The sequence below is a fragment of the Ammodytes marinus genome (genome assembly GCF_949987685.1).
Source record: "Ammodytes marinus genome assembly, chromosome: 13".
NCBI lineage: Eukaryota > Metazoa > Chordata > Actinopteri > Uranoscopiformes > Ammodytidae > Ammodytes > Ammodytes marinus.
In genome coordinates, this window is record NC_137217.1 from 19874141 (window position 1) to 19900444 (window position 26304).

The 26304-nt window shown below is 42.2% G+C and overlaps 1 protein-coding gene across 1 annotated transcript in view; it reads left to right on the top strand.

Annotated features, from left to right (window-relative positions):
- The first annotated feature begins 16714 nt into the window (after positions 1–16714).
- The window catches only part of efna3b (ephrin-A3b), a 61731-nt gene continuing 52141 nt past the window's right edge, over positions 16715–26304 (top strand). The window contains exons 1-2 of the mRNA XM_080039493.1: positions 16715–17035; positions 17347–17560. Coding sequence (XP_079895619.1) covers positions 17451–17560 — 110 coding nt within the window. The 5' untranslated portion in view covers positions 16715–17035; positions 17347–17450. The remainder of the gene's footprint in view (positions 17036–17346; positions 17561–26304) is intronic.

Genomic DNA, 26304 nt, shown 5'->3' on the forward strand with positions numbered 1-26304 from the left:
CCAAACTCCGTATCTCCAGTCATTTCATTGCTCAGTGCTCGTAAGCATTCTGCGTTAAGTGTAGTATAGTATCTTTGTGTTTCTGTATTCTCTTGACTGTCACTGTGTGTTTTCGTAGGCAGCGATCCGAAGGGGATCTGGCAGACATGCTTGTGTGGTAGGAACTAAAAGCTAAGTTAATTGTTCCCTTAGGAAACATTCAAACAGGCCGGACCACTTAGAATTATGGGCTGAAGATAAAAATGCAGATTTCCTTTTTTTTCTTTCTTTTTTTTTTGCCCTGTCAATGACTTTTTTTCCTCATCAACGATTTTTTTTCTGAGTTATGACTGCGGAATCAGACACTAGCCCAGTTTGTTTGTGTGTACGCCTGTGTGTATATGCGTAAGCCTATGTGATTTTAGAACTGTGCATCTTTTAGAACACCTATCACTGCTCAGCTTGCATCACTACGTTTTACAGGTTTACAATGAATACACGGCGTGTACGGTGTACTTAATTGAAAGGAAAATGCATGCATGTTTTTTTTTTTTCAATAATCCTGCTTCATGCTCTGTAATTAACTCAGCTCACACTTAAATTTAATTGGCCCTATATAGCCTGTATAGCTAAGATGATATAATTACCCGGTGTCAGATAAAGTTTCCTCCAATGCAGACTGCAGAAAGAAAAAAAACAAAATGAACGGGAGCCTACAGGTTCTGTTAACAAGTTTTTGTTTTCGTGACTCCCATATCGATATGGCCGCCGGTTCTTTGATTTGAATTATTAATTGCTGGTTATTGCCTTATTACTGGAGGATATGTGGACTGTTTCTGTCTGGTATATGCGACTCTTCGCTGAAGATGGGTGAAAGTGATATCTCCTAATGATTGGCCTCTCATTCTCTCCCTTGCTCCCCCCCCCCCCCTCTCCCCGTCGCTGTCTTTCAGTAAATGAGGGAAAGTGATATGGTTCTCTAATGACCAGTGTGAATAATCGCTATCTAAATAAAGGCTCTGTTTGGTGCTAGAAATCGCCCCAGTCTGTCTCTCACTATCCGTCTCATCCGCTCCTTAAGCTCTCTGCTGGCCCTATTATAGCTGATTAACATACTTTTCCAGCCATGTGTCTTTATTTCATACCTCTAGTTGTACATTTTCTTATTTATATTATATCAATGTGTGTATCTCTTTCATCATTGGTCCTCTTTTTCAGTTTTTTGGTCCCATGCTTTCCTCCAAACCAGATGGTTCATATATTTATGCGCTTGTCAGTTTTCACATCCCCAGTCCATTACAGCTGTTGGCTGTGTGTAGCCTTGTGTTGTACTTGTATGTGTATTTTTTTCTTCTTCTCTCCCCTCCACAGATCAGAAAGGAGCTCAAATTGACATCCATTTCGTCTTTCACTTTTGGCTTTTATATCCTCAGCCGGGGTGAATGGGCAAGAGAGAGCGAGAGAGAGAGGAAACCGGAAGACATGAAAGACTTGGAGAGTGCTCGGGAGATAGAAGAAAAAGCACTAGGAAAAACCTCGCTGTCTGTCCGCACGTTTATTTTGTGCTTACTAAAGTTCTTCTTCTCGCGCGTTCTCTCTTTCTCTCTCTCTTTTCGAGCTGAGTTATTAAAACGCCAACCTTTCCAACTAGAGGCAATAAATCAAACTAAATATCCAGGGGAAAGAGAGAAAGAGAGAGACATAAAGAGAGAGAGAGAGAGAGAGAGAGAGAAAAGGAGAGGGGGAACATGGAAATGAAAAATAGGGAATGGATAAGAGTCTAGGAGGGGGATTTGATGAGCAGAAGGCTTGGGAAAGAGGGAGTGTGGAAGATGCAATGAGAGTGGGGTGTATTATAAATTGATGTAGTAGGGGATGAGAGGAGAAGAAAGTAGCGGGGAAAATAATGAGAGTATCATCCGGCATGGTTCTAACGGCTTGCCCTCGCCTCATCCACTTGGATTACAGACTGACAGGACGGCCAATCAGGGTTAATTCCCCATCACTGCAAATCACTCAGTCAGTCAGTGAGCAGGCTGATTTTTTCCGAACGCCGCCATAAGTGTTTTCTTCCAGTTTGTGGCAAAAGTGGAGACAAAATAGTTGTTGAAACTTACAGTGTGGTGGTGATGATGAACATTTGAGCTGGAGATCACAATAATATAGCACACAGCCTGAGTGTAAACATTACACAATCTGGTCCAGGAAAATGTAACTGCCAAAATAGCAGATTAAATTGGACAGACCTGGCAACCCAGAGCAAACAGGTGCTCCCACATCCATAAGCTAATGGTGGATATATTAATCTTTTCCACTATACCATTGCCACAGTTTGCATTCGTAGAAATCAACACCCCTTTCCATTTCATACCAACAGGAAGTTAAATGTAGATATACAGTACATGCACCTATATGCCAACTGTAACTTTTGTTTAACAAAAAAAAAAGTTCAAATGTTTTAACAGACATGTAAGACTTTTTCTGGACGGTCGCACACCTAGTGTTTGTCATTCCTTGTAAATATGTGCAACCGTGATCAGCACCTCTAGTTCCTCTATATCCGTTGCATTGTAGAACAATGTTGTCCATTGCAGTTTTTTTCGATCGGTAATCCACAGTGGGCACAACTGTAGCTCAATGTGCAAAACTCTAACTACAGTCTGCACTACCGACAGTCACTGGAGCTGAACAGTTCACTTCACCTGCAAAAGAGGCTCAGTGCAGCAAACACTATGAACCAGCCTCATTGAGATAACACATACTGTCACTCAGAACACACTCAGAGTATAAACACTAGCATCAAACCCCAATACTCAAATTACAAACTTTACATTTTTACAGTTTTAAATAATTTGAGTTACAAATAAAGTAATATTTTCTTTGAGGAAAGAGGGAAATTAGTTCACATGAAATTGTTTATTTTATAACATACCAGTTATGTTTAGGTAAACAAAAATACATGAAAATCAGAAGTTTGCTTCAATAGATAGGCCTACATCTTTTTATTTTATAATTTATTGAAAACATTTCCAAATGTAGTATGTATCAGTGTTGCCCTTACTGTATTTCATCAGAAATTACAGCTCAATGTCTTCTAGGTCTTCCTCCACACATCCAGTCTCACTGCTTTTCGTCTCCCTCCAACAACCTGTCTTCCTATTTTTGAGCTTTCCCTATACTGTATACAGAATGTTCACTAACAAGTCTAAAAGAAGACACCTTCTTAGTGTTTCAGTTGAAATTGCAGTCAGCAGTGTTTGAAATGCACTAGGCTGATATTCATTCTGTTTTGAATGTGTGGTTTACAGTTGTGACAGCAGTGTGTTAGCATTTGATCAAAGTGCTAGAAATCCACAGTGTTGTGCAGGCTGTAGTTAAGCCATGGGATAAGTGTGTGAAGTTTTGAAAATTGTGTTTAAACAATGAAAAACGATCTAGAGTTTGGTCCCCATGAACCGCTGCTGTGCATAGTGTAGTTAGAGTTTTGCACTTGTCGTTCCAGTTGTGCCCACTGTGGTTTAAAAAAAAATTGTAACATCTTTGTATTTTTTTGCATCGCCCATGTTTCATATCACTGAAAATATGGAATATCTTAAGGTGAGTTTGGACAGTTGATCTCACAAAAACAAGCAGTTTGAAAGCAATTCAGGCTCTTGGAATATATGTTTTGAAGGCAAATCTTGGACCTTTTATAGACGATCAATCAAAAAATAGTCAATAGATCGTTTAGAAATATAGTTGATAGTTGCAGCCAAATTTAATAGAATATGAGGCGAAGTATAAATCTATCCATCCAGCACATTTTGGTAATACTTTTCATCCTTATGATCATGGATTTCCAGCAACTTTGGATTTGAGGCCAAGGCAAAGGAGATAGAGGACAGAGCAGGCAGTTTGAGCGTGACATTGAGAGGGCTTGGAGTTTAAGTGGTCAAATGGTTAAGGCCCCTCGTAGTTGCGTAGTTCCTCTTCAAAAAGCCTAATTTGAGGAAGAGGGACATCACACATATCACAGACACACAAACACACACTAAGAATCGGCATACACACACTCATTTTTCCACCGGCATGCTATTCCGTAGTATTCATAGATGGCCACTGTGCTTGTGTGTGCGTTTGCGTGTGTGTTTCTAGACATTCGGGAGACTTCCAGGGTAATAGAGAGATTCAGTGAGTGTGAAAGAGAGATGGAGCAATAAAGAGTAACACAATTGTTCTCTCTCCCCTCCATCTATTTCCCTGCTGAACCACGGAATGGGCTGCATTTCACTACATGCATTTAAAAATAAATACAGCAATTATTATTTTCCAAGTCTGTATAATTCTGTAATTGTTTTACCAGTGTCCTCCAAGGGCAGTGTTTTGTATTTTTAACTTGTTGGTATTTATTTTAATTTTTTTGGTGCAGATCTGACTTTAAAATAGAATGTAAGGCATTCCCCTGCTGTGAGGTCATTTAAGGTACTCTCGTTAGGGTAAATATGAAAGCAGCTGATCAAGGCTGCTGAGTTGGACGCTTCAGTCATGGGTTTTGTCTAATGAAAATACATCAAGAAGTTTGCCAGATTATCTCCTTTTAATAGTGTTATCTTGCCTACAATTTGTGGATGATTTATTATTATTATTATTTAATTATCTCAAATACTGCCTTAATGGTTCTCCGAGGAACTTTTAGTTTTTGGTTAATTCTTGCACCCCCTTTGGACAAAAGCGTTGGGTGGGCGTACCCATGACAAAGGCATCAAGAAAATGTTTAGAAAAAATATCATTCTTTGTCTGGTTTGCTGTTACATGTCATTTATGATCATCAGAGGAAACATTTGACTGTTTCAGAAAAATTTAAAAGTTCCTGGTAGGACCTTTTAATTCTCTGAAATACTGCCTTAAATAAGAACACTGCAAGTGACAAATTAAAACACCTACTCTATGAAGATGACTTTAAACCTGTAATGAAATATTTCCACTGTTCATCTTTCAAATGAATGCCTTTTATAAGTAGTCAGGAACAACCTTCATCGCTATTCCAACACCCCTTTCGGTTGTACTGAGTGAACTTTTCTCAGCTTTCTGTTTGTGTGTGTAGTCTTCAGTCTGAGGCAAGAAGAGATGACCCTCAGAAACGGACTTGAAAGACAGTGGCATCATCCTGCTGCTGTGAGCATGGTAACCAAACTGTGAGTGCATGAGAAACAAGGTGATGAATAATGGAGAAGCAAACAGATCATTTGGAGAGAGCATTAGCTCGGGACACTATTGTTTGTTGTTTTAATCAATTTTACAGGTTCATTTTGAAATGCCTCATCAAATATTTTGACTATACATATTTACCATAAGAATTCTTATTGACTGCATTGCCTTTTTATTTGACTTTTCTTTCCGTAAATATCTCTGGGGCTTTTCTCTTCAGCATGTACATGTGTGCTGCCTTTTCATGCAATGATCTGAACGAGATGTGGTAAAGTGCCATAGTATACTAATAAATGGTTATACATTAATGGATGGACTTAGCTCAGCTTTGCACTTAGAGTGGTCTTAAACACACATACATACGGCGATGAGGTAGCTGGCATTGTACTCCGCTACTAATTGAATCACGTATTACATTTCCTGGTGGATTAGTTTAGCCTGAGAGACTGGTGACTGCGCGGGCTGTAAGACAGTTGGTGTTTGTGCGTCGCTGGCTGTGTTCATTTGGATGGAGAGGCGACATATTAATTATTCATCTTGTGTGCTGCTCAATCAGATACTCAGGAATCCATCTCTCTCTCTCTCTCTCTCTCTCTCTCTCTCTCTTTCTCTCTCTCTCTTTTTTTTTCTCACCTGCGGGGATTACAGGCAAAGTGGTGATGGAACACAGTATGCTGGTTTCACAGTGAATTAGCATGCATGCTGTTGTGCCGGCCAGAGGGGAATCTGAAACATGCCACAATGGTTACTGATGGAAGAGCAGGTGATGCTCATGGCACTGCCTGGTTGTACATGGTCTGCTGTTTGCAATTGAGTCCCATCTGACTGTTGAAAGCTGGAGGAAATTCAACCTCTGTGACTACCATGATAGGGCACATCAATAATAAATCCAATCCAACCCCAGAAAGGCTTTACAAACTTCAAAAATAAATATTGAAATATGATGTCAGCGTTGTTAGTTGCTGAAAACTAAAGATTTAGGATCAACCCCCAACAATGTGGTTTTAGTTTTTAGAACCTTGCTTAATGGGGCCTGCCTGCCTGCCTGCAGATGGAAACTATTTGTGAAAATCCCTCCTGCAAGTATCGCTCAAACGTATCCACTTAACACTCATCCAAGTGTGGTGTAAGCAAATCTGTATCACTTTATCATCAAGACTAGAGAGTCCGCAGCAATGATACACGCATTGATGCTGAATTCCGACATGCTTACAATGACAATGCTAGCATGCTGAAGCTCAACAGTTTAGGATCCCCCAAAGTCATTAAAGGGATAGTTCAGTATTTTTTAAGTGGGGTTGTATTAGGTACTTAGGCATAGTTAGTGTGTTGCATTATTGAAATGGTGATCAGTGCAGCCATTATAAGGAGTTTAGGGGACAGTTTGCAGTAGCAGAAGTCAGCCTTATACTATTGCAGAGGGGGCCAGAAGAAAAAAAATGTTTCTCTAAAACTTAACCAACCGGCAAACTACAGCTGTGGAAGAAATCTCAGTTTAACGTTCAATTTTGACATCTTGGAAGCAGTTTCTGAAATAACAACCCTTTTCTTCTTTGTTACTTTTGAATCAACATGACATCGCTCATGTATCCCCAGTGGTTTTCATACTAGCTTCTCTTTTGTTTATGTTATGAGTGGAGTCAATGCATTACCATGCTGTAGGTGTTCTGGGCTCACGTAGACAGGACAGGCAGATAGGCAGTTGTGTGCGAGTACGCTGCTCTTTTCTCTCTCTCTCTCTCTCTCTCTCTCTCTCTCTCTCTCTCTCTCTCTCTCTCTCTCTCTCTGACCCTGCAGCAAGAAGCCACGCTAAAGTCCAGGCCTGGGTCAAAGGTCAGGGAGAAAGACGTAAATAATACATATTCACGTAGCTGCCGTGCCCCCAAGAAAATTAATTAGATTTGCCGAACAACACTTTATAATATTAATGTTTGGTCGTGCTATGTTGACTTCTATTAGCCCACCACTGTTTTGGTTGAACAGATATACATAGCATGAGTGTGTGAGTCTCTGTGTCTTTTTTGTCTCTTTACAGTGAAAAGTTCATTCATGTACTGCAATTTATCACCCTCCTTTTGTGACTGTGGTCTTTGCATTCAGGGACATCTCTCTACTCATAACGACATAACACTCGCAAAAATACTCGCAAAAATTACAATATTTATATTTAATTTTTTTTCAAGATTAAAACATTTATTTGTAAAGTAGAAACTAGGAGTCTCCTGTATTGATTCCAATGTAAAAGGAAATGACACTCACAAACTAGAAAGAGTAACTAAATCCTCAATACAATATATCACTTTCGTCAGGTAAATTGAATCCCCTACAAGTAGATTTCTTTTTATTCCATAGCATACTGAAATTATTTTGTGAATACCAAAACCCACATCATCCTAGAAGCTAGAAAATCAATGTGAAAATGTACATACAATCATAATATTTAATAACATAATAAACATAACGTCGGAAAATGCTTGACTCAGACTTACAACACTATGGGCATATGGAAATATTTAGCCACATGCTGTGTGTATGCATAGGAATGCCAAACCAAAAACAACTGGCATGGACCACCCTCAGAAAAATGTGTCCCTCGTTACTCCCTCCATCCCTGTGGTCTCTGGAGGCGATAGGGATGCAGGCCACAGCCTGATCTGCTTTAAAAGAGGGAATAGCCAATGAAGAACATGGGACCAACAGTATAGTGCTCAGAGGTCTGTGTGTAAAAGAAGAGAGGAGAGAAGTAAGAAGAAGTAAGAGGTTTACAGTACAGGGTACTGTGTGTAGGAACAGCTAGACTAGAGAAGGCAATGACTGGCTTGGAGAGACAATAAAAAAATAGTGCTGACATGTTACTGTGTGTGTGTGTGTGTGTGTGTGTGTGTGTGTGTGTGTTACTGTGTGTGTGTGTGTGTGTGTGTGTGTGTGTGTGTGTGTGTGTGTGTGTGTGTGTGTGTGTGTGTGTTTGTTTGTCAGCACATAATGGAGAAGTGAGAGGGAGAGTCAAGATTGAAATCCTTCCCAGAGCAGTGATAAAAAAGAAATAAGGAATGATGTGACAACACAGAATAGAAATCAGAAAAAGGGAGGGCACAGGTTGCCTCGATTAGCATTTCCAGATGTTGAATCGCACCTATTTAGTTAACTGCTGACAGGATCAATAGGGAAAATTGAGAAGGAAAGAGAAGATGGAGGGAGACGGTGTGTATGTGTGCGCGGGGGGGGGGGTGTTAGAGGAGGACTGGAGACTGTGGCGAGAGGAAATATGGTTGCCGTGCAAAAGCTAGAGCAGCGGAGAACAGAGAGGCAAAGAAGGAGGGGAGTAAAGAGGGATAGAGGGTTGCAATGATGGATGTGCTGCTCTCGTTTCGTGCCCCCTAACGAAGACTCTAATTAGTGTTTGTGTAATTCCACACTGTCTCCTCCGCCTGCTCATCTTAATTAACTACATTTATCTTCCTCCCCCTCAATCCATCCTTTTCCTCTCCCGCCCTCCCCTCCCTCTGCCCTCCTAAAATAACATACTGACTGTCTGAACCCCACCTGGACCAGACCTGCTTTTACTTACTCACTATGTCTCTCTACTCTATCCCTCCCTACCTCCCCGCCCTCCCCACCCACTGGCTTCATTCCACTCATTTCTCTCTCTCTCTTTTCCCCATATGCATCTTTTTTGCCATCTGAAGTTATCTCTCTCTCCCTGGGCTTTCTTCCCACCTCACCTTGAGAACAGCCCCCCCCCCCCCCCCCACCACACACACACACACAGCTGACTGTGTAAGCGCTTGGCTGGCGTAAAAGCCTGCCCACCCTGGTGGGTCTCCAGGGCCATGTATTGTGAGGGCCCATTTAGTCATTCTGGTCATTAATTTCAGCAATAAGCTCAAGAAGCAACCAGGAATACATTGCCCCTACAAGTTAGTCATTCATTAAAAATGACACACACCGCCACCACCAACCAAACAAAAAGCCAATAAATCCACTAGTAACTCTGAAGCAAATTAAGGGCGACAAGAGGGAAACATAAAAAAGGAAACTATAGGAAGAGCCACACAAATGATTTCCCTGAAGCTGACTCTATACTCCAGCTATATGAGAGCCTTTTTGGGTTTAGGGGACAGTTACACAAGGGATGAATGGCAGTCGGGGACGTGAAGTGCATTTACAGATGGAGATGGCAGTGCCACCGATGACTGGTCTGTATTGTGTTATTGTAGGGAGCTGTAGTGGATGGATCGGAGTACCTGCCATCATTTAGCCCCACAGGCTGAAATGGCTTTTCTTGCTCTCAGCCTTTTCAGCAGTCAGTCAGTGTGACAAAGGACTGCTGGGAGCCGGTGCCTCTTGTTTCACAGAACCACATCTCCCCCTCCCACACACGTACACAATCGAAAAACATTCTGCACACACGTGTACACAAATCATGCCAATTAGACCAGTAATTGCGATTGCAGACGAGGGCCCTTTAGCGCTCACTGTTGCAGGTGCCATTCTACGACAAAGGGAAAAGAAACATTTACTTTGTATTTATGTCTTGTTGTTTTTTTCTATGTGTGCATGTTTGAGTGTGTGTTTTAACATGTTTGTGTGTGAGGATGGTCCGGACACACAGCAGAAAGCAGCAGAAATGGTTTTTCATTGGTATATGGACACCAAAGACCCGCTTACACCCATAACGCACCATCACAACCCAGAATGCATTTCACCCTTTAAATTTGCTGGATACCTGTGCTCGCCCAGATAGCCATTACACTGCCCAAATGGAGGGAATAAACACACACACACACACACACACACACACACACACACACACACACACACACAAACACGCTTCATTGATACCAATTACATGCCAATCGGTCCCACCTCCAGCTAAGGGTCAGAGGTTAATCTAGCAGGGTTTCACCTGACAGCACTTCCTCACAGCGGCCTGGGCAGTGGGAAGAGATGGAGGCCGGGAGCATCGGGCAAATAGAGAGAGAGAGAGAGAGAGAGAGAGAAGGAGGAAGCCCGAAGCAATTGGGGCGACAGAGATAGCGGCGGAGACAGAAATAAGGCGATTGAGATAGAATGACAAAGAGGTAGCTAGAGAAAGGAACGGAGAGAAAGAGAGGGGGGGTGAAGAAGACAGATACAGACGCAGAGGACACCGACTGTCTACCAATCATGATGGTCCAAATGGGTAAAAAAAAGTCTCCCCCACCGCCGTCCTTTCAACTTCCTACACAGATGTGATGTCACCATTGGAAGCCCCATGAAGCCGTCCTTGAGGGTGGAAGGTGCCTTTAGGCATTGATCTCAGATCAGCTTAGCCACCGGAATACCTAACCTTTAACAATAAAAGGAAAATGCAAATCTGACCTTAGATGACAGTGTAAGTTAAATCTCTTCCCACTCCCTTAATCTCGGTGCCCACTGGGCTTCGGCTTCACCTGTGCTGCTGCCGCTGCTGTGGCTGATGAAATGTAGATGTTACAAAGAACTAGTGGCAGCTGGCTTTTTCAACCCTGCACCTGTTCCCTTTCCATGTGTGTGTGCATGTGTGTCTGTCTGTGTATCTGAAAGGGAGGGAGGGGGTTCTCTTGTGTATGTGTTGTGTATCTGTATATGTGTGTGCGTATACTGCTGTCTCCAGTGTTTCTGTGCTGTCTGCAGAAGTACACTCATGGGGGTTAATACAGTACTGAGACCAGTGATATATGGGGCGTCAGGAACATTTGTCTAAATAGCCCCAAAGCCCCAACCACTCTGATACAAAAGCCTCCGCAGCATTGCACATACACACACTTGCTTGTAAGACACACACACACACACACACACACACACACACACACACACACACACACACACACACACACACACACACACACACACACACACACACACACACAATGAACAAACAAACACGAATGCACACACACATCTCTGGGCCTGGCCTTAACTTTCTCCATTCTTGCCAGATCAGTATTTTTGGAACGATTGACAAAATAAAAGAAACACTTTAATACATTTGTACAGGAACATGCTAAGATTCTTCAGATACAGTGGTACTGCATACTATAATTAAGCAATTAATATCATGACATGCAATATGAAATTAAACCGGGTTGACATTGAATTGGCCAACCAGTGTCCCCCGTGTCTCAATAAGTTAGGTTTGATTTTTATTGGTGATTACATTATATTTGTTCTTAATTTTTTGTTGTATGCCTAAAAGTATTTTTTCAGCTTTGGTGGTTTATGGGTGCCTGACATATAACTAAGACAATTCATGTTTTGTTTTTAGTTTTTCTTAATTTTCTTCACCCATGTGTAAACGTTTGTTGGCATACATTTTGATCTAGTACAGTTTCTCTTATAAATATATTTAGAGAGAACAATTTTCTCCTGTGAAACCAATATTATCACTGAAACTTTCCATGGTAAATTAAAAGTATGAAATTATGTATTTTCTTTTGTAAGTAAATAATAATCAGTGAATATTATTAAGTTAACAAATCAACTATATGCTCTACTCACTCATTCAATCAACGTTAATTAATATGTGCTTGAAATAAAGCTTTGTATGATTTTGAAAAGGATAGGTCAACTTATATTTGTCATTCCTAATGCAAGTCATGTGTGTTTATTGTCTTCATAGCCCAGTACACCCCAGTTATTACTTCATCTATCAATGCTATTGTTAAAATAATACGTGATTAAGGCTAGACCATTATTATGATTAATTCAGGGCTGCACAGCCTGGATGAATTAAAAAGAACATTTATTTGTTCCCCAAAAAATTGACATAAAACATCCTCTGGACACTTTGATAGCAAATGACGGAGGCAGAGATAGTGTTCACTCGATACCTTGAGCGTGTGTGTGTGTGTGTGTGTGTGTGTGTGTGTGTGTGTGTGTGTGTGTGTTTGTCAGTGTCTCAATAAACCATCTAAACTTACCTTGATTGGAATTACTTTTTTTTTTAAGAGGAACCCATCGGATTCCATCTTTTTTTTTTTAGGTGGGGGGGGGGGGGGGGTCAATACAGGCCTCCACCCGTTGAAATTTAAGGATCAACCTCCCGCAGCTATAATTCTGCCACTGATTTCTGATGCAGAAATTCAATGAATCAAATAATTTCTCCATGGTAATTTTCCTCAAACCTGCCAAATACAGCCTAAATATTTGACATGGAAGGAGAGAAGATCAGTGAAAAGTGAGATCAAAGGAGGGGGTTGGGGGTTGTATGGGTGTGTGTGTGTGTGTTGGGGTTGTGCGAGTGGGTGATGAAATGTACTCTGCAGTGTGATATTTTTCAGCAACACCAAATTCCACTCCATCTCCTCCACACATTGGAGTAATCTAAACTCAAAGCAACGTGTTTGTGTGTGTGTGTGTGTGTGTGTGTGTGTTTTTCTCCAGCCACAAGTGACTATTCTTCATATTCCTGTCACCTACTCTTCTTCTCTCTCATCTTCCTCTGTCTCCAAAACAACACACACACACACACACACACACACACACCCACACACCGTACACACACAAAACGATTGTATTTGTCTTTATCAGTCCCTCCATTTTCCCTCGCCCCTCCTTGTGTTCACTCTCCTTCGTTCAATATTTCATGCTGTTGAGCGTAACTATTCTGAGCTCTCTCCTTCTCTCTGTCTCCCTCTCTCTACACAGCCTCTCCTCCCTCTCTTCCTCCATCCCTTCTTAGAAAAAACCCTCTATCTCTACACATCACTCTTGCTGTCCTCTCCCTCTCTCTCTCTCTATACCTCTATAAATCTCTCTCTCTCCCCCTCCTTCACTCTCTATATCTCATTGCACTCCTAATGTTCTGTGCCCCATCTAACTCTTTCTCCCAACTCTTGACTTAGGCTCTCTTCCACCCTTTGATTTCCTCTTCCCGCACGCTCCCTCTCTCTCTCCCTCCCTCTCTCCCTCCCTCCCTCCCTCTCTCCTCTCCTCTCTAGTTTGCGTGACTGCTCAAAGTGTCAGCTCCTCTTCTGCTTCCCTTAACCCCTCACTCCTTTCCCCCTTGGATTCCTCTGCAAACCAAAACACAGAGAGCCTGTTTGCTCTTTTTGCACCTCTTTCGTTTTTTTTGCATCCCCCCTTCCCTCCCATGCAATATTATTGGCACCTCTCCTTCACATCCAACCCCCCTCCCTTCTTTCCCCTTCCTCTGACTCTGTCGTACTCAGCTCCCTCTCTCCTCCTCCTCCTCCTCCTTGCTCTTAGCCTGTACCAGTGTTGTTTTAGGCACAGCAGTGAAAGGTAAACAGAGAGATTGAAAATTTGTGTCAGTCAGCCGGGTGAGAGAGAGAGAGAGGGGGACAGGGAGGGAGGGAGAGCAGCCGAGGTGGTGAGGGAGCGAGAGGGAGGCGGGGGTAGTGTCAGTACAATTTACTAACACAACAGTGAACAGCGAAGCGGGGCCAAGACACAGAGCAAGCACGAAGGAGGAGCAAGAAAAAAGAGACTCCCCAGTTCAAGAATGCCATTGAAATGCAGCACACATACATACGTTTTACAAAAAACTATAAAGAGTTAACTCTATATTAACATGACGTTCATATACATGCAAGGGCCCCTGTTGAATTCTTATGCGCGTTTGTTTACTTCCTGGGGGGCCCGAGAGAGGGATGTGTAGTCCTATAGGGGGCCTTAATATCCAATTATCAGTGCTCGATTTGGAAGGTTGCAGAAAAGAGCACTTGATAGATGTGTTGTTGGTCGGCTCTGAGTTGGAAATGTCATAAGAGCCTCGGTGTCACCGCATGCAGTCAGCACTGAGGTCGTTTCTCATAATAACCCCAATACAAAAGTAATCCAATAGCACACTGCAGCCCACGCCTGGAAAATCCAACCTGGATGATTAGAATTGACAGGCGCGTTTGCTGAAACAGAATATGTCAGCGTCTGTTTCAAAAGAAAACCAAATAGGGGAAGGTGAGAAATGGGATTTTTGTTTATTCAAAAACAAAAAGAAGAAATACCCAAGTCCTGCTATCCCATGGTATTCGATTTTAGTCTCTACCTCTTGCACCTGACTTACAGTTTTCTCTTTAAAATGTAGCCATATGGTATATTTACAACCGACCCCCTGTAGTCTGAATATACAGTCAATCATTCATGGTTGGGATGTAAAAGGTCAGTTCACCTGAATTTACCTAGCCATGCAGGTAGTTTTGGCTTCATTTGCACATGACAGGTTTTGAGAGATTTGTCAATAATAATAATAATAATAATAATAATAATAATAATAATAATTAATATTATTATTGTTATTATTAATATATATATATTAAAATAAATAAAAATAATAATAGTAATAGACATTTATAAAAATCTACAGTAACATCTTTCCAGAAACAGAATCCTTGTTGTTCTGAACACGCCGCACATTTGGGGCGACTGTGGCTCAGGTGGTAGAGCGGGTCGATCGAGGGGGTTGGCGGTTCGATCCCCGCCCTACCACCTCTGTAATGGTTGTTGTGTCCTTGGGCAAGATCCTTCACTCACCTTGCCTCGTGTTAGGGTTATTTTTAGTATTTCTACTTTACTTGAGTGTCTTTTTAATGTTGTGACCACCAAAAGTGATATTCCAGTCACAGCATTGTGTTTGGGAAGGCAGCAGACATTTCAGATACATATTCAAAATAAAAATAAATAAACAAACCCCATGCTAAATCTGCATGAATACCACTGGGGCTTAATCATAAAATATGCATTGTTGTAGTTTGGTTGAACCAAACCCCTTTCAAGGGCAGGGATATGAATAAATGTTTATCTGCACATGCACATATCTAGTATGTATATTTAATTATAGCAGGTGTTTGACTGTGCTGCTGCGACGGTACACAGTACAGTGCAGTGTGTGGTGGTGATAAACAGAGAGATGCATCATGGAGAGAGTGAGGAGAAAATGATAGACACAGGAGCAAGAAGAGGAGTGCTCATTAAAAAAGTTGCATGTCTGCTGCAAGCGAAGGGAAAAAATGGGAGATAGAGAGAAAGAGAGAAAGGTAGAGGAAGAGACAGGTATAGACCACCAGAGACAAAGCTAACAGAAGACAGAGAGGCAAAACAGCAGAGCCAGGTTTGAGGGGTCGCAGAGTGGAGGAAAGTTTGCATTGGAAATCGGGAGGATAAGGTGAGGAGAGCGAGAGAGAGAGAGACAGAGAGGGGGGATTAAATGGACGGCTCATGAGAGGCGTGTGAGGACTGGAGAAGACAGAGGGATTCCCCCATGGCATCTCGTCTCTCTCTCTCTCTCTCTCTCTCTCTCTCTCTCTCTATCCTTTCTTGCTCTCCTTCTCCCCATTTCCATCCTTTTTTCTTCCAATAAATCATTCTGACTTCTCCTTAACCAACTCATTCCCAGCAGGCGGCAAGAAAACTGTAACAATCTTTCTCCTATCTGCTATCTCTTTCTTTTTCTGCTCACTCCCTGCTCCTGTCTCTTACCCTGTCTGCCTCTGTGCCTCTTTCTCTCTCTCACACGTGCTCACACACACACACACACGCACGCACGCACGCACGCACGCACGCACGCACGCACGCACGCACGCACGCACACACACACACACACACACACACACACACCTCTCAGATGCACATGGAGCTGAAAGAGGGGGTCCAAATTACTGAACATTTTACAGTGTTTTTGCAGGACAGAGCTGGGGGAAATAAGAGCCTCATCACACTTGAATGAAAATAATTTATAACGTGCTCCTTTGGTATACTTTCAGGTCTGACTGTATAGCCTAATAAATGTAATTTATGGGACACATTGAAATAAAACAACAAGTCTTTTTTTGTCTATTCTGTCTCATGTAAAGTTAGATACATCACTTTAAAATGCCTAATATACAGTGTATTTTCTTAACAGTGGATAGAAGTTGCCTGAGAGCACATGGCGTGCCTGTGCGTGAACATGTGTGTCAATAGGATGCAGACATATGAGAGGATTGTACATGATATAATGGTGCTGTATTAGACCATAGATAAACTTACAATGTCTGGGGATCCAAGCCAGGGATGTTTTTATCCTTTGTAATAAAAAAGTGTGTGTGTGAGTAGGCCTATGTGTGTTGGTGGGGGCTATTGGAAAATAGACTGCAGATGGTGTGTGTGTGTGTGTGTGTGTGTGTGTGTGTGTGTGTGTGTGTGTGTGTGTGTGTGTGTGTTGGGCGGGGGATTTAAAGCCTTCTACTTTTTCACCGGCAGTGGAGTTCGAATTGTTGACGAAAAAAAAAAAAAAAAAAAGTCTCAGTGATTCCTGATGTGCTGCTGCCTCGGCCACGATATATTGGAGGAATGCGCCTCTGTCGTTCGCAGGGGGTGGAGTTAGAGAAAGTGAACAAGGGCTGCCTACCAAACAGAGAGGAAAAGGAGGAGAGAGAGAGAGAGAGAGAGAGAGAGAGAGAGAGAGAGAGAGAAACGGGTAGTGGGCAGGCTACTCACCGTAAAGCGATGGTAGTCGGATAGAGTCCCGGAGAACCTAATGAAACTGGCTGCTTGAATCGTTCGCTGCGAATAGGCTGCTATACAGAGCTCTAAGCAACCCCCCCCCCTTCGTGCTTTTGCATCTCACGGATCCTTGGATGGTAAAATAAAAGAAAGAAGAAGCTGCAGCATCACGCGGGCAACAGGAACAGTTTGTAACGGAGGAGGACTTGCCTAAGATCTTTTTTTTGTTTGTTTTTATATTATTTTTTATACACCCTTCATTTTCCTTCAGTAAGCATTTCAGTTCAACTATTTCCCAGCGGACAGGAGCGTTTCATGCCCGGAGGAAAGTCACCGACCCCCTGCTTGGACCCCATACCGGCCTCCCGCGCTCCTCTGACGGGCTCAGAAGAAGCCGCAGTTCCCGGTGAGAAGAGAGGAGGACCGGTCGTTAAAAAAAAGAAAGGGGGGGGGGGGGGGGGCTCTTAAGGACTTCTAGAAACCCCCTTGTTTGAAGCCCCAGGATTTGGTTTGGAAGGAGGGAGGGGGTTTGCACTAGTGTCTGGTTTATGGGGGCAAGAAGGAAGGGGGCGGATGTGGGGGGCCCCTCGAGTCACTTTACACCACAATAGACTTTCGAGTTTCTCAACACTTATTAACCAGAGAGCAAAGTAACTATCGTTATGATCGTATCCTTTAATGTGTGTGTCTCCCCTCCTCTTCTCCTGTCTGCTCTAGGCATTTGCTGGGATGTTTGAGTCGCGTTGTTTGGTGGGGTGAAGGGACCGAGAAAGAGAGAGAGAGAGACCGAAGGGCTGACAGAAAGAGAGTGGAGCGAGAGCATGGCTCTGGTCGCGCTGTGTCTCTTGGTGCTAACGAGTCTTACCTGGGCGGACGTTTTCCCGGTGTCAGCCAACAGGCACTCCGTTTACTGGAACAGCTCCAACATACAGTAAGACCCCCCACTCTATCCGTTTCTGTCAATATGTGTGTGTGTGTGTGTGTGTGTGTGTGTGTGTGTGTGTGTGTGTGTGTGTGTGTGTGTGTGTTTAAAATAATTTTTGATCTCTATCTCCACCTGTTTGAAGGGAATGGGAAAGTCCTGCTTTGCACTTCCCTAGGCTTTTCAGGTTCACACACACCATCACTCCTTTAGTTCATCAGTGTTTATTTTTTTTGCTGTTGTGAGCTTTGGTTGTTAGTGTTTTTGCTTGATGGAGGTAGCAGGCACACTTTCTCACAGGCCTATCTCTCTCCATTGCTTTGAAGTGGAAGAATTGATTCAGAATGATCCACTGTAAACACTAGACCTACATTTCACCAGATCCAGAGGCCTGCTCTAGTGTTTCTCTTTATGGTAGATTTAAATCTTGAGTCGACAACCGTTCATCAGACCCCTATATATACTGTGAAGTCAAGGTGGCTGAAGACACATTTTCAACCCCTTCACACGCACACCAAGTTGAATATATATTTGGTCCGTCTGTCTGTGTGGGTTACTATTCAGTACTTCCCCTCTCTTTTCCTCTCCACTCCTCTATACCTTCAGCCCAGCGTGGTCGAAGAGTAGAAAGAAAAAGAAAGAGAATCCCTTGTGACTATCTCTTTCTCTCTCTCTCCGTCATGTGCACTCTCTCCTCTCTCAGTCGTTCAGGGCTCTTTGCCTCTGTCTTCTCCTCTATATCTGGTTCAATTAGGAGCACTTCTTCATCCTGACCCCATTGTGTTGTGGCAGTGTCACTATTCAATCTCTCCCCTCTCTCTCTCTCTCTCTCTCTCTCTCGCTCCCTCTCCAACTTGCTCAGTTTCAACACTCTTCCCTTCCACTCATCATCCCTCTCTAACCCCCTTTTCTTGTTTACACTGCTTCCTGCTTGGCCTTTTTGTTATCCTCCTAATCCCTTCGCTACTCGCCCCGATCTCGTTCAAGTGAAAAAAAGCTTCTCTTTCTCCTCTCTCTCTCTCTTTCTTTTTTTATTGTGAAAGCTGCCTTTTTTTAATACTGTCCCCGTGAGTCCATGGCTCTGCTGCTGCCGAAATCCGTAAAGAAATTGTAGCGTCAGCCTGCAGCAAGCGGCACACTGGAGGAAGCTTATCTCTCTGCTTTACAATTCACTGTCAAATCGTGTGGGTTTCTTTCTGTTGTATCATTTCTGTGTATCACCCACACATTGCATTTGATACATTCACAGGCACCTTCTCCCCCGCCCTAATAATGTGGATAAATTGTAAAAACAAAAATGTGTAACTGAAGGCCAGATCTGACGAAAACAATTCAGTCGGATTTCATTTTAGTGAGGAATTCAGCAAGCAAGTCGTGCGGCCTAATGTAGTAAGATTTTCTTCTCACTAATGTGACAAGGTAATGGTTCATTTAAGGTCTGAAGAGAAGCTACACACTAGAACAGAACACACACCTTTCCTTCCTCGCTATCCATCTTACAGTAAATTTGGTCTACACTGAAGCTGTATTTTGGCTACCAGAACGTATTGGCCCACTAAGATGAGCAGTCTCTCGCGTTTTATGACGGTGCATATTACAGACGTAAAACAACACAGCGACTCGGGGAAAAATACACTGTTGTTTTTGCAGGCTCGGGGGGGACCAATGAACACAAAGGCCAATGAATTCTGTTGACAGCGCGGAATAAATCTGAGTGAATTTAGGCCTCATAACGGAATCACTGTTTGTGTATGATGTACATTTCAAAGTAAGAGTAGCGGAAAAAAACATGGTTATTGGTTGCGTTGCGATACTGTAAACAATATTATTAGTGCAATTGAATATGAGGAAATCTTTTCTGCATATTGTTGAAAAAACATACTATATAAGGCATGCATGTTTGCGGCTTGTGCATTCGAGTTGATATCATTTCTTACAAGTCTGAATGTGGATGGTGTTCATTTTCAATTGCACTTTTTTCTTCCCTATGCTATAATTTGATAATAAATGCTAATGAAATTCCACCTTTGGTTCTCATATCAGAGACAGTTGTAGATTTAGATAAAAAGTTGTTTTAAAATAATGCTTAAAGGAATAGGAAATATACTTGAACCCGGGACCTTAGGTTTGAATAAATAGATGTGACATGAGCAGTTTGACCTTTAGTAAAACCTTCGCTTCAAATAGTAATTTGTGCGCTTTTTTTGGGGGGTTTTGTTTATTCAGACTGTTTGCTGTAGGGAAAAAAACAAGCTGGGGTTGATTTTTTTTTCAGACAAAGCCGTGGCGTGGGAGGACTACTGTATAGCAGTCTGGAGCAGCCTAACCTTTAACCTTACTGTCCAGGGCCTTGGCACTGCAGAGCCCTGCAGTCTTTCCTATCTCTCTCTCTCTCTCTCTCTCTCTCTCTCTCTCTCTCTCTCTCGCACATTCACCAAACCCATATGCTTTTCATCCCAGCGGCAGAATATTCTCAGCCCCTGCACTGAGTCTTATTAGTGTGTGTGTGTCTTTTATAAAAGACTGTGGTTAATTAAAGAACATTGCATCTCAGTGGACCTACCTCATCCCAGTTCTTAACATCTCTCTCTCTCTCTCTCCCTCTACCTCTACCTTCATCCTCTTTCTCACTGTACACATGCACAGTGACAATATATGAGCAGTGACTGGGGTTCATTTTTTTTTTGTATATACTTATTGAATTAGGGGGTCATGATGCACTGCAGGATAACCCCGTCTAATCTACTCTTTCATACACTTTTCCGTGCCATTTTATACCAAGCCACAGATCCCCGTTTCTCAAAATTTAATTACATTTTTGAATCCCCGCATTCAACACCACCACCAACACCGCATCCGACATTTGTATGGGTTGGCTGGCCCTGGTTTTAGCCGTTGGCAATCGGCCTCTCTGGAGTTCCACTAACTCGCAGTGCTGTGTGGAGGTTTAGAAGGCCAATAATAAGCTGTAGTGTAGCTGTCAGTTTGAGCGGTAAACACATTGTAAAGCCCCGGGACGCTGCAGTTCCTCAACTAGCTCCTGACCCCCGAGCCACTCATCAACCACAAGAGACAGGCAGCAGGGACCGTTACCATGGATTAACTACTACTACTACACACACACACACACGCGCGCGCGCGCGCACACACGCACATGCTGGCATATATCTTTGATTATGTGAGTGCAAACAAATGAACACACATCCGAGAAGATGGATAATTTCCTGCATTTGCGTCTTTGCACAAAGCCCTCCAATGCTTATCAGTCACTTGTCACCAACATCCCTGGGCATGGAGGTGTGTATGACTGTGTGTGCATTTGTATGTGTGTGTGTGAAGTGGCATACAGTATGTGTGTGTGTGTTTGCCCTGTTACAGATGTCTCTGTTCATTGATGGGTGACCGAAACAAAAACAAATCCATCAGTCCGTTAAATCACACATTATCTTCCGCCACCTGGCAATTAACCACCGCTGTGAGTGTGTGTGCGCACTAGTGTGGGCGTGTGCGTACATGTGTGTGTGTGTAATCTAATAACGCAGCAGTTAACTGGCTCCCATTATGGATATCAGGTCATATCTCTCTTTAATTTAACAGTTGTATATTTCGGGAGCGTTTAGGTCACGAATAAACAGAGGTATACGCATTTCTAGACATTAGCTTTGTGTGTGTATCGATGACACTTTCACCTCAAGGCATGGCACTGGAATGAGTGCAGCTATCGCAAGTAGAATAATATGCTGCTCATATACATGGACATGTGTGTGTGTGGTAATCAATGCCGAGGTGGAACTTGTTTTATATTCATCCAGCGCGTCAGAGTATGCAGAGACACGTCACGCAGTGCAGGAGAGAAATAATGCAAGAATATGGGAGACAGAGCGAGACAGAGACAGCGGGCCAGAAATACTATGGGACTGGTTAGTGGAGAGAGGAAGTCGGGAGGAATACAGATGGATTTTGTGTCGAATACTAATAGAGCAGGGGGAGGAGGGTCATCATAATAATGATAATAATGCTTGGCCAGTGCCCTGATCCACACACACAAGAGTCTTCACAGTCGATACAATAAAACAGGCCCAGTGTGTTCGTGTTCGTGTTTGTGTGTATGTGTATGTGTATGTGTGTTTGCGTGAGAGGGAGAGGGAGAGGGGGAAAGCGTAGACACAGACGAGTGGATTAAGCAGGCCAATCAACCATCCCCTTGACAGCAACACAAACCTATCTGTCTCCCAGCCCCACTTAGGACAACAACATTTACATTTATGAATATGTGCACAAAGGAGAGTATTACTCACTCACTATCACGGTGTGTACAACCAGCCTGTGTGTGTGTGTGTGTGTGTGTGTGTGTGTGTGTGTGTGTGTGTGTGTGTGTTTGTGTGTGTGTGTGTGTTTGTGTGCGCGCCTGTCGGTGCCACCCATCCATCATAGACTTTTTCCGCTGCTGCTGCTGTGTATGTTGGTTACCACTGTGTGTGTAACACACACACACACACACACACACACACACACACACACACGCGCACACACACACACACACACACACACACACACACACACACACACACACACACACACACACACACACACACACACACACACACACACACACACACACACACACACACACAGGCTCAGTGATCATCATAGCAGTTCTATAGAAAGGAACAGTGATGAGACTGTTCATCAGTAATGAATAATAAGGCCTAGTAGTGTACAGGTGGACAGATCTCCGGTTTGCGAAGCGGTGTGTGGGTGTGAAAGTGTGCGTGTGGTGTGTACACACACGCCTGCACACAGACGTCATTAATTAAAAGCAATAGGGAACACCTGTGTGATGGATGACTACTGTTTGCATAATAAGATCCAGTGGTCTTCTCTCTCTCTCTCTCTCTCTCTCTCTCTCTCTCTCTCTCTCTCTCTCTCCATGTCTTCCGTGCTGTTGCTCTCTCTCTCTGTCTCTCTCTCTGTCTCTCTGTCTCTGTCTCTCTCTCTCATGTGCGTGTGTTGGAGTAAAAAAACTTTTCTCTGACTGAACGGGTATTGTCTGGTGGGAGAGTGGAGCACACACTACTCTTGAGGGGTTTGAGCCTGATTCCTTGAGTGTGCTTCCTCCACCTCTCCGTTTCCTTCTGTCATCCTCCAATTGCCTGATGGGAAAAGGACTCACGGGCTGCTGCTGCTGGTGGTGGTGGTGGTATGCGCGCTAAAAAAAGATGTAGCTCTGCTTTTGAGGTCTGCTTTTTTCCGTCACCTTATCTCACCCACACTTTCCTTTCCTTTCATTCTCGCCACGCTTCTCCTCTCCTCCTTACACACTTTGAGATTTTTTGGACCAAAGCCACCTCAAACACACCTCCTTGGGGATCCGCAGAATTACACACAAACATAAAAATAACAAATAAATAATTTGCACATTGATCTCAAGAAAGAGACATGCCTGAAATATGGAGGCCACCCCCCTGTTTTCCCGCATCTCTTAAATTGTCTCTTTCATATGTTCTCAAACACTGTCTCGCTTACATGATCGACTAATCGGAAGCATTGCTGTGAAAATGGAAGCATTGATGTCAAGCGTTGGTGGTCTCTAACTCCCTTGAATCAAACGCTAACTGGTGGTCACTGTAATGATTTTAGATTCAACAGAGGTAAGGTTCTAAGGGATTTTGGGGGGATGTAATTCTTCATAAACCAAGCTTTGAGAGTCAGAGCAAGTCTGATCAATCTGACACAAAGTAAGGGTTTTAAAAAGAAAAAGGGTAACACTTTACAATAAGGTACACAAAATTGTAGTACATAGATATGTGTTACCTACTACATAGGTTTTTTTTTTGGTGTGTTACCTACTAAAAAAAAAACTTATGTAGTAGGTAACACACCAAAAAAACTTATTTGTTAGGTAGCACAACAACAAAAAAACCCTATGTAGTAGGTAACACAAAAAAAAAACTTATGTGTTAGGTAGCACAAACAAAAAACGTATGTAGTAGGTAACACACCAAAAAAAAAACCCTATGTGTTTGGTAGCACAAAAAAAACCCTATGTGTTAGGTAGCACAAAAAACCCTATGTGTTAGGTAGCACAAAAAAACCCTATGTAGTAATACAACAAAAAAAAACCTGTGTTAGGTAGCACAAGAAAAAAAACCCTATGTAGTAGGTAACACAAAAAAAAACCTATGTGTTAGGTAGCACAAAAAAAAACCTATGTGTTAGGTAGCACAAAAAAAAATTATGTAGTAGGTAACACCAAAAAAAAAACCCTATGTGTTAGGTAGCACAAAAAAAACTTATGTGTTAGGTACCACAAAAAAAAACCCCTATGTAGTAGGTAACACATATCTATGTAGTAGGTACTACAATTTTGTGTACCTTATTGTAAAGTGTTACCAGAAAAAGAAGACATGCCTGGCTATAGGCTTCATTGTTGGTGACTCAGTGGTCAGCAATGACACTTTGTAGGCTGTATTTATCAGGCCCTTAAGATTGCTAGAAAATTGCCCAGATTTTTTGTCTAGAACTGCAATCACTGAGTAAGATTAATGTGTGCGATTAAATATATTTCCAACTCAAAGAAAGAAAGAAAGAAAGAAAGAAAGAAAGAAAGAAAGAAAGAAAGAAAGAAAGAAGGGGGGGATATTGTGGTGGGCTACAGTGAATTCACAAGCTAAGAAATTGCCCACAAATGCAATGAACTGACTTTTTCAGTCAACAAAAAACAGTGTTAACAGGAGAGGAATAATGAATCTGAAAAAGCAACACAATCTGATTGAGTATTTACCACCAATATACAGTATGTCTCATGCATGGGAAGTGCTGATTTGTATTACAACCTACTACTTAATATGCACAAGTAAAGGCTAAAACATGGTTTTCTTGAATTGATAAATATGACAGAGAAATAACACAGGCTTAAATCATTTACATTTTATATGTGAACCACATTTATCTGCCATTGTACTGATACAATGTATTTTTTTTAAACATCGATGATGGAGAACCAAAATGTATTCATAATGTGGAATGGATTTACTTGGAATGTGTCTTCATCAATACTTGGACCAGTAATTTATGTAATTCATACCATTGACAAATCCTGTAAAGGTCCCGAAATTTACGCAAATGTTTTCCCCATTACGTCTATTGCCAGGAAAAAAATGTGTGCTAATTGGGGTTTCATATGGTGCTTTCACAGTGGTCCCATGTCCCATGTAATTGCTGTATTACTTCCTTTGAGTGGCATGTTTGGATTGGAATGTCGCAGCCCAGATCAGTCAGAGTGAATTTTTTAATTATGGAATCCAGTCGGTATCCCTTTGAATATCTTTCGGAATGATGATGTTTGTTGTTTAGGAATCAAATGGTTTTGTGTTTAATATTTCCACGCCTGCCAAAGTGTGCGTGCATGTTTGTCGTTTGCCACCTGCTGGGAACCCCCCAACAGCTTACAGCAGCAGCAGCAGCTCAATTAAATGCTGCAGCAAACAAAATGACTTTTTTCTCAGTTGAAAACAAGCTGATGAAAGGGTTTTATCTGTACGTCCTAAATGGATGACCAAATCTATTCTTTACTCAATGACCTTTCCGCATCATTTGGAATGGTTTCTTAATCAGATGTTGCTTTATAATAAATGTTTGCCGGTTCGGTTTCTTGTGTTGTGTTCCCTACAGTATGTGTGTGGGTGCTTCAGTTTGCACCAACAACATGCCATTAGTTTAGTTAGGACAGTGTGCCCCAATAGATGTGAGTGAGCGTGTGACTGATTGCACTGCTTGTTCCATGTGTTAAGCCTGCATTGTATATACCCTCTCAGAAGTGCTGTTTGGACACTCTGAAAAGGATAAAAAGCTCCTTTTTTTCCGACTTGAGTCGCCCAATTATTGTAACTTTCCAAAGATGAAAAAGCTGACAGCCACACACCTGCGTTTTCTGGCCAGGTGTGCACAGGTGTTAAAAATGGGGTGAGCTCCAAAATCTGGTGCAAATTCTCCTCTACCTCACCGCTGTCCACACACACATACGCACACTGCTTAACGGCACCAGTTCGGTCGCATGGTTGTTTCAACAGCTTTATGTTTTTGAATTCACCGTCTACTCTGGTCCAAAAAAGTCTTCATGTATTCTTCCTGTAAATACTATATTTTTTTATTTTCAGTGGCCTCTTCGACTCATCTATTATTCCACTTTACAATGCCCTTTTCCTATGCTTTTTAGCCACTTTTCCGTACTCTCAAAATGTCAAACTTCAGATGGGATTTATGAGGCAACCCCTTTTTTCAAGAGAGTTCATGTTTGCCATTTGAGAAACAGGCTTTTATTATTATTATTATTATTATTATTATTATTATTATTATTATTATTATTATTATTATTATTATTATTATTATTATTATTATTATTATTATTATTATTATTATTATTATTATTGTTGTTGTTGTTGTTGTTGTTGTTGTTGTTTGTTGCTTCCTGACATCCATTTAGTTAATATGAATTGAGTAATATGAGTACAAATGATTGTACGCTGATCAACTGCACAGCACAAACCTTAGTTGGACTTTAACATTGATTGCAGCAGGGGCTAAAGAACTAGAGATGGGACCGATGGGATTCAGTAGAGGTATTGGGTGTTGTGTTGATACGGCCGTAATTCACTTACCGGATATCTAACTGACTTTATTGATCGGTGTACTGATCCATATTCTGCTGCAGGCTAATCAGGTTAATCCAGGTCCCCTTTTCACCATATTCT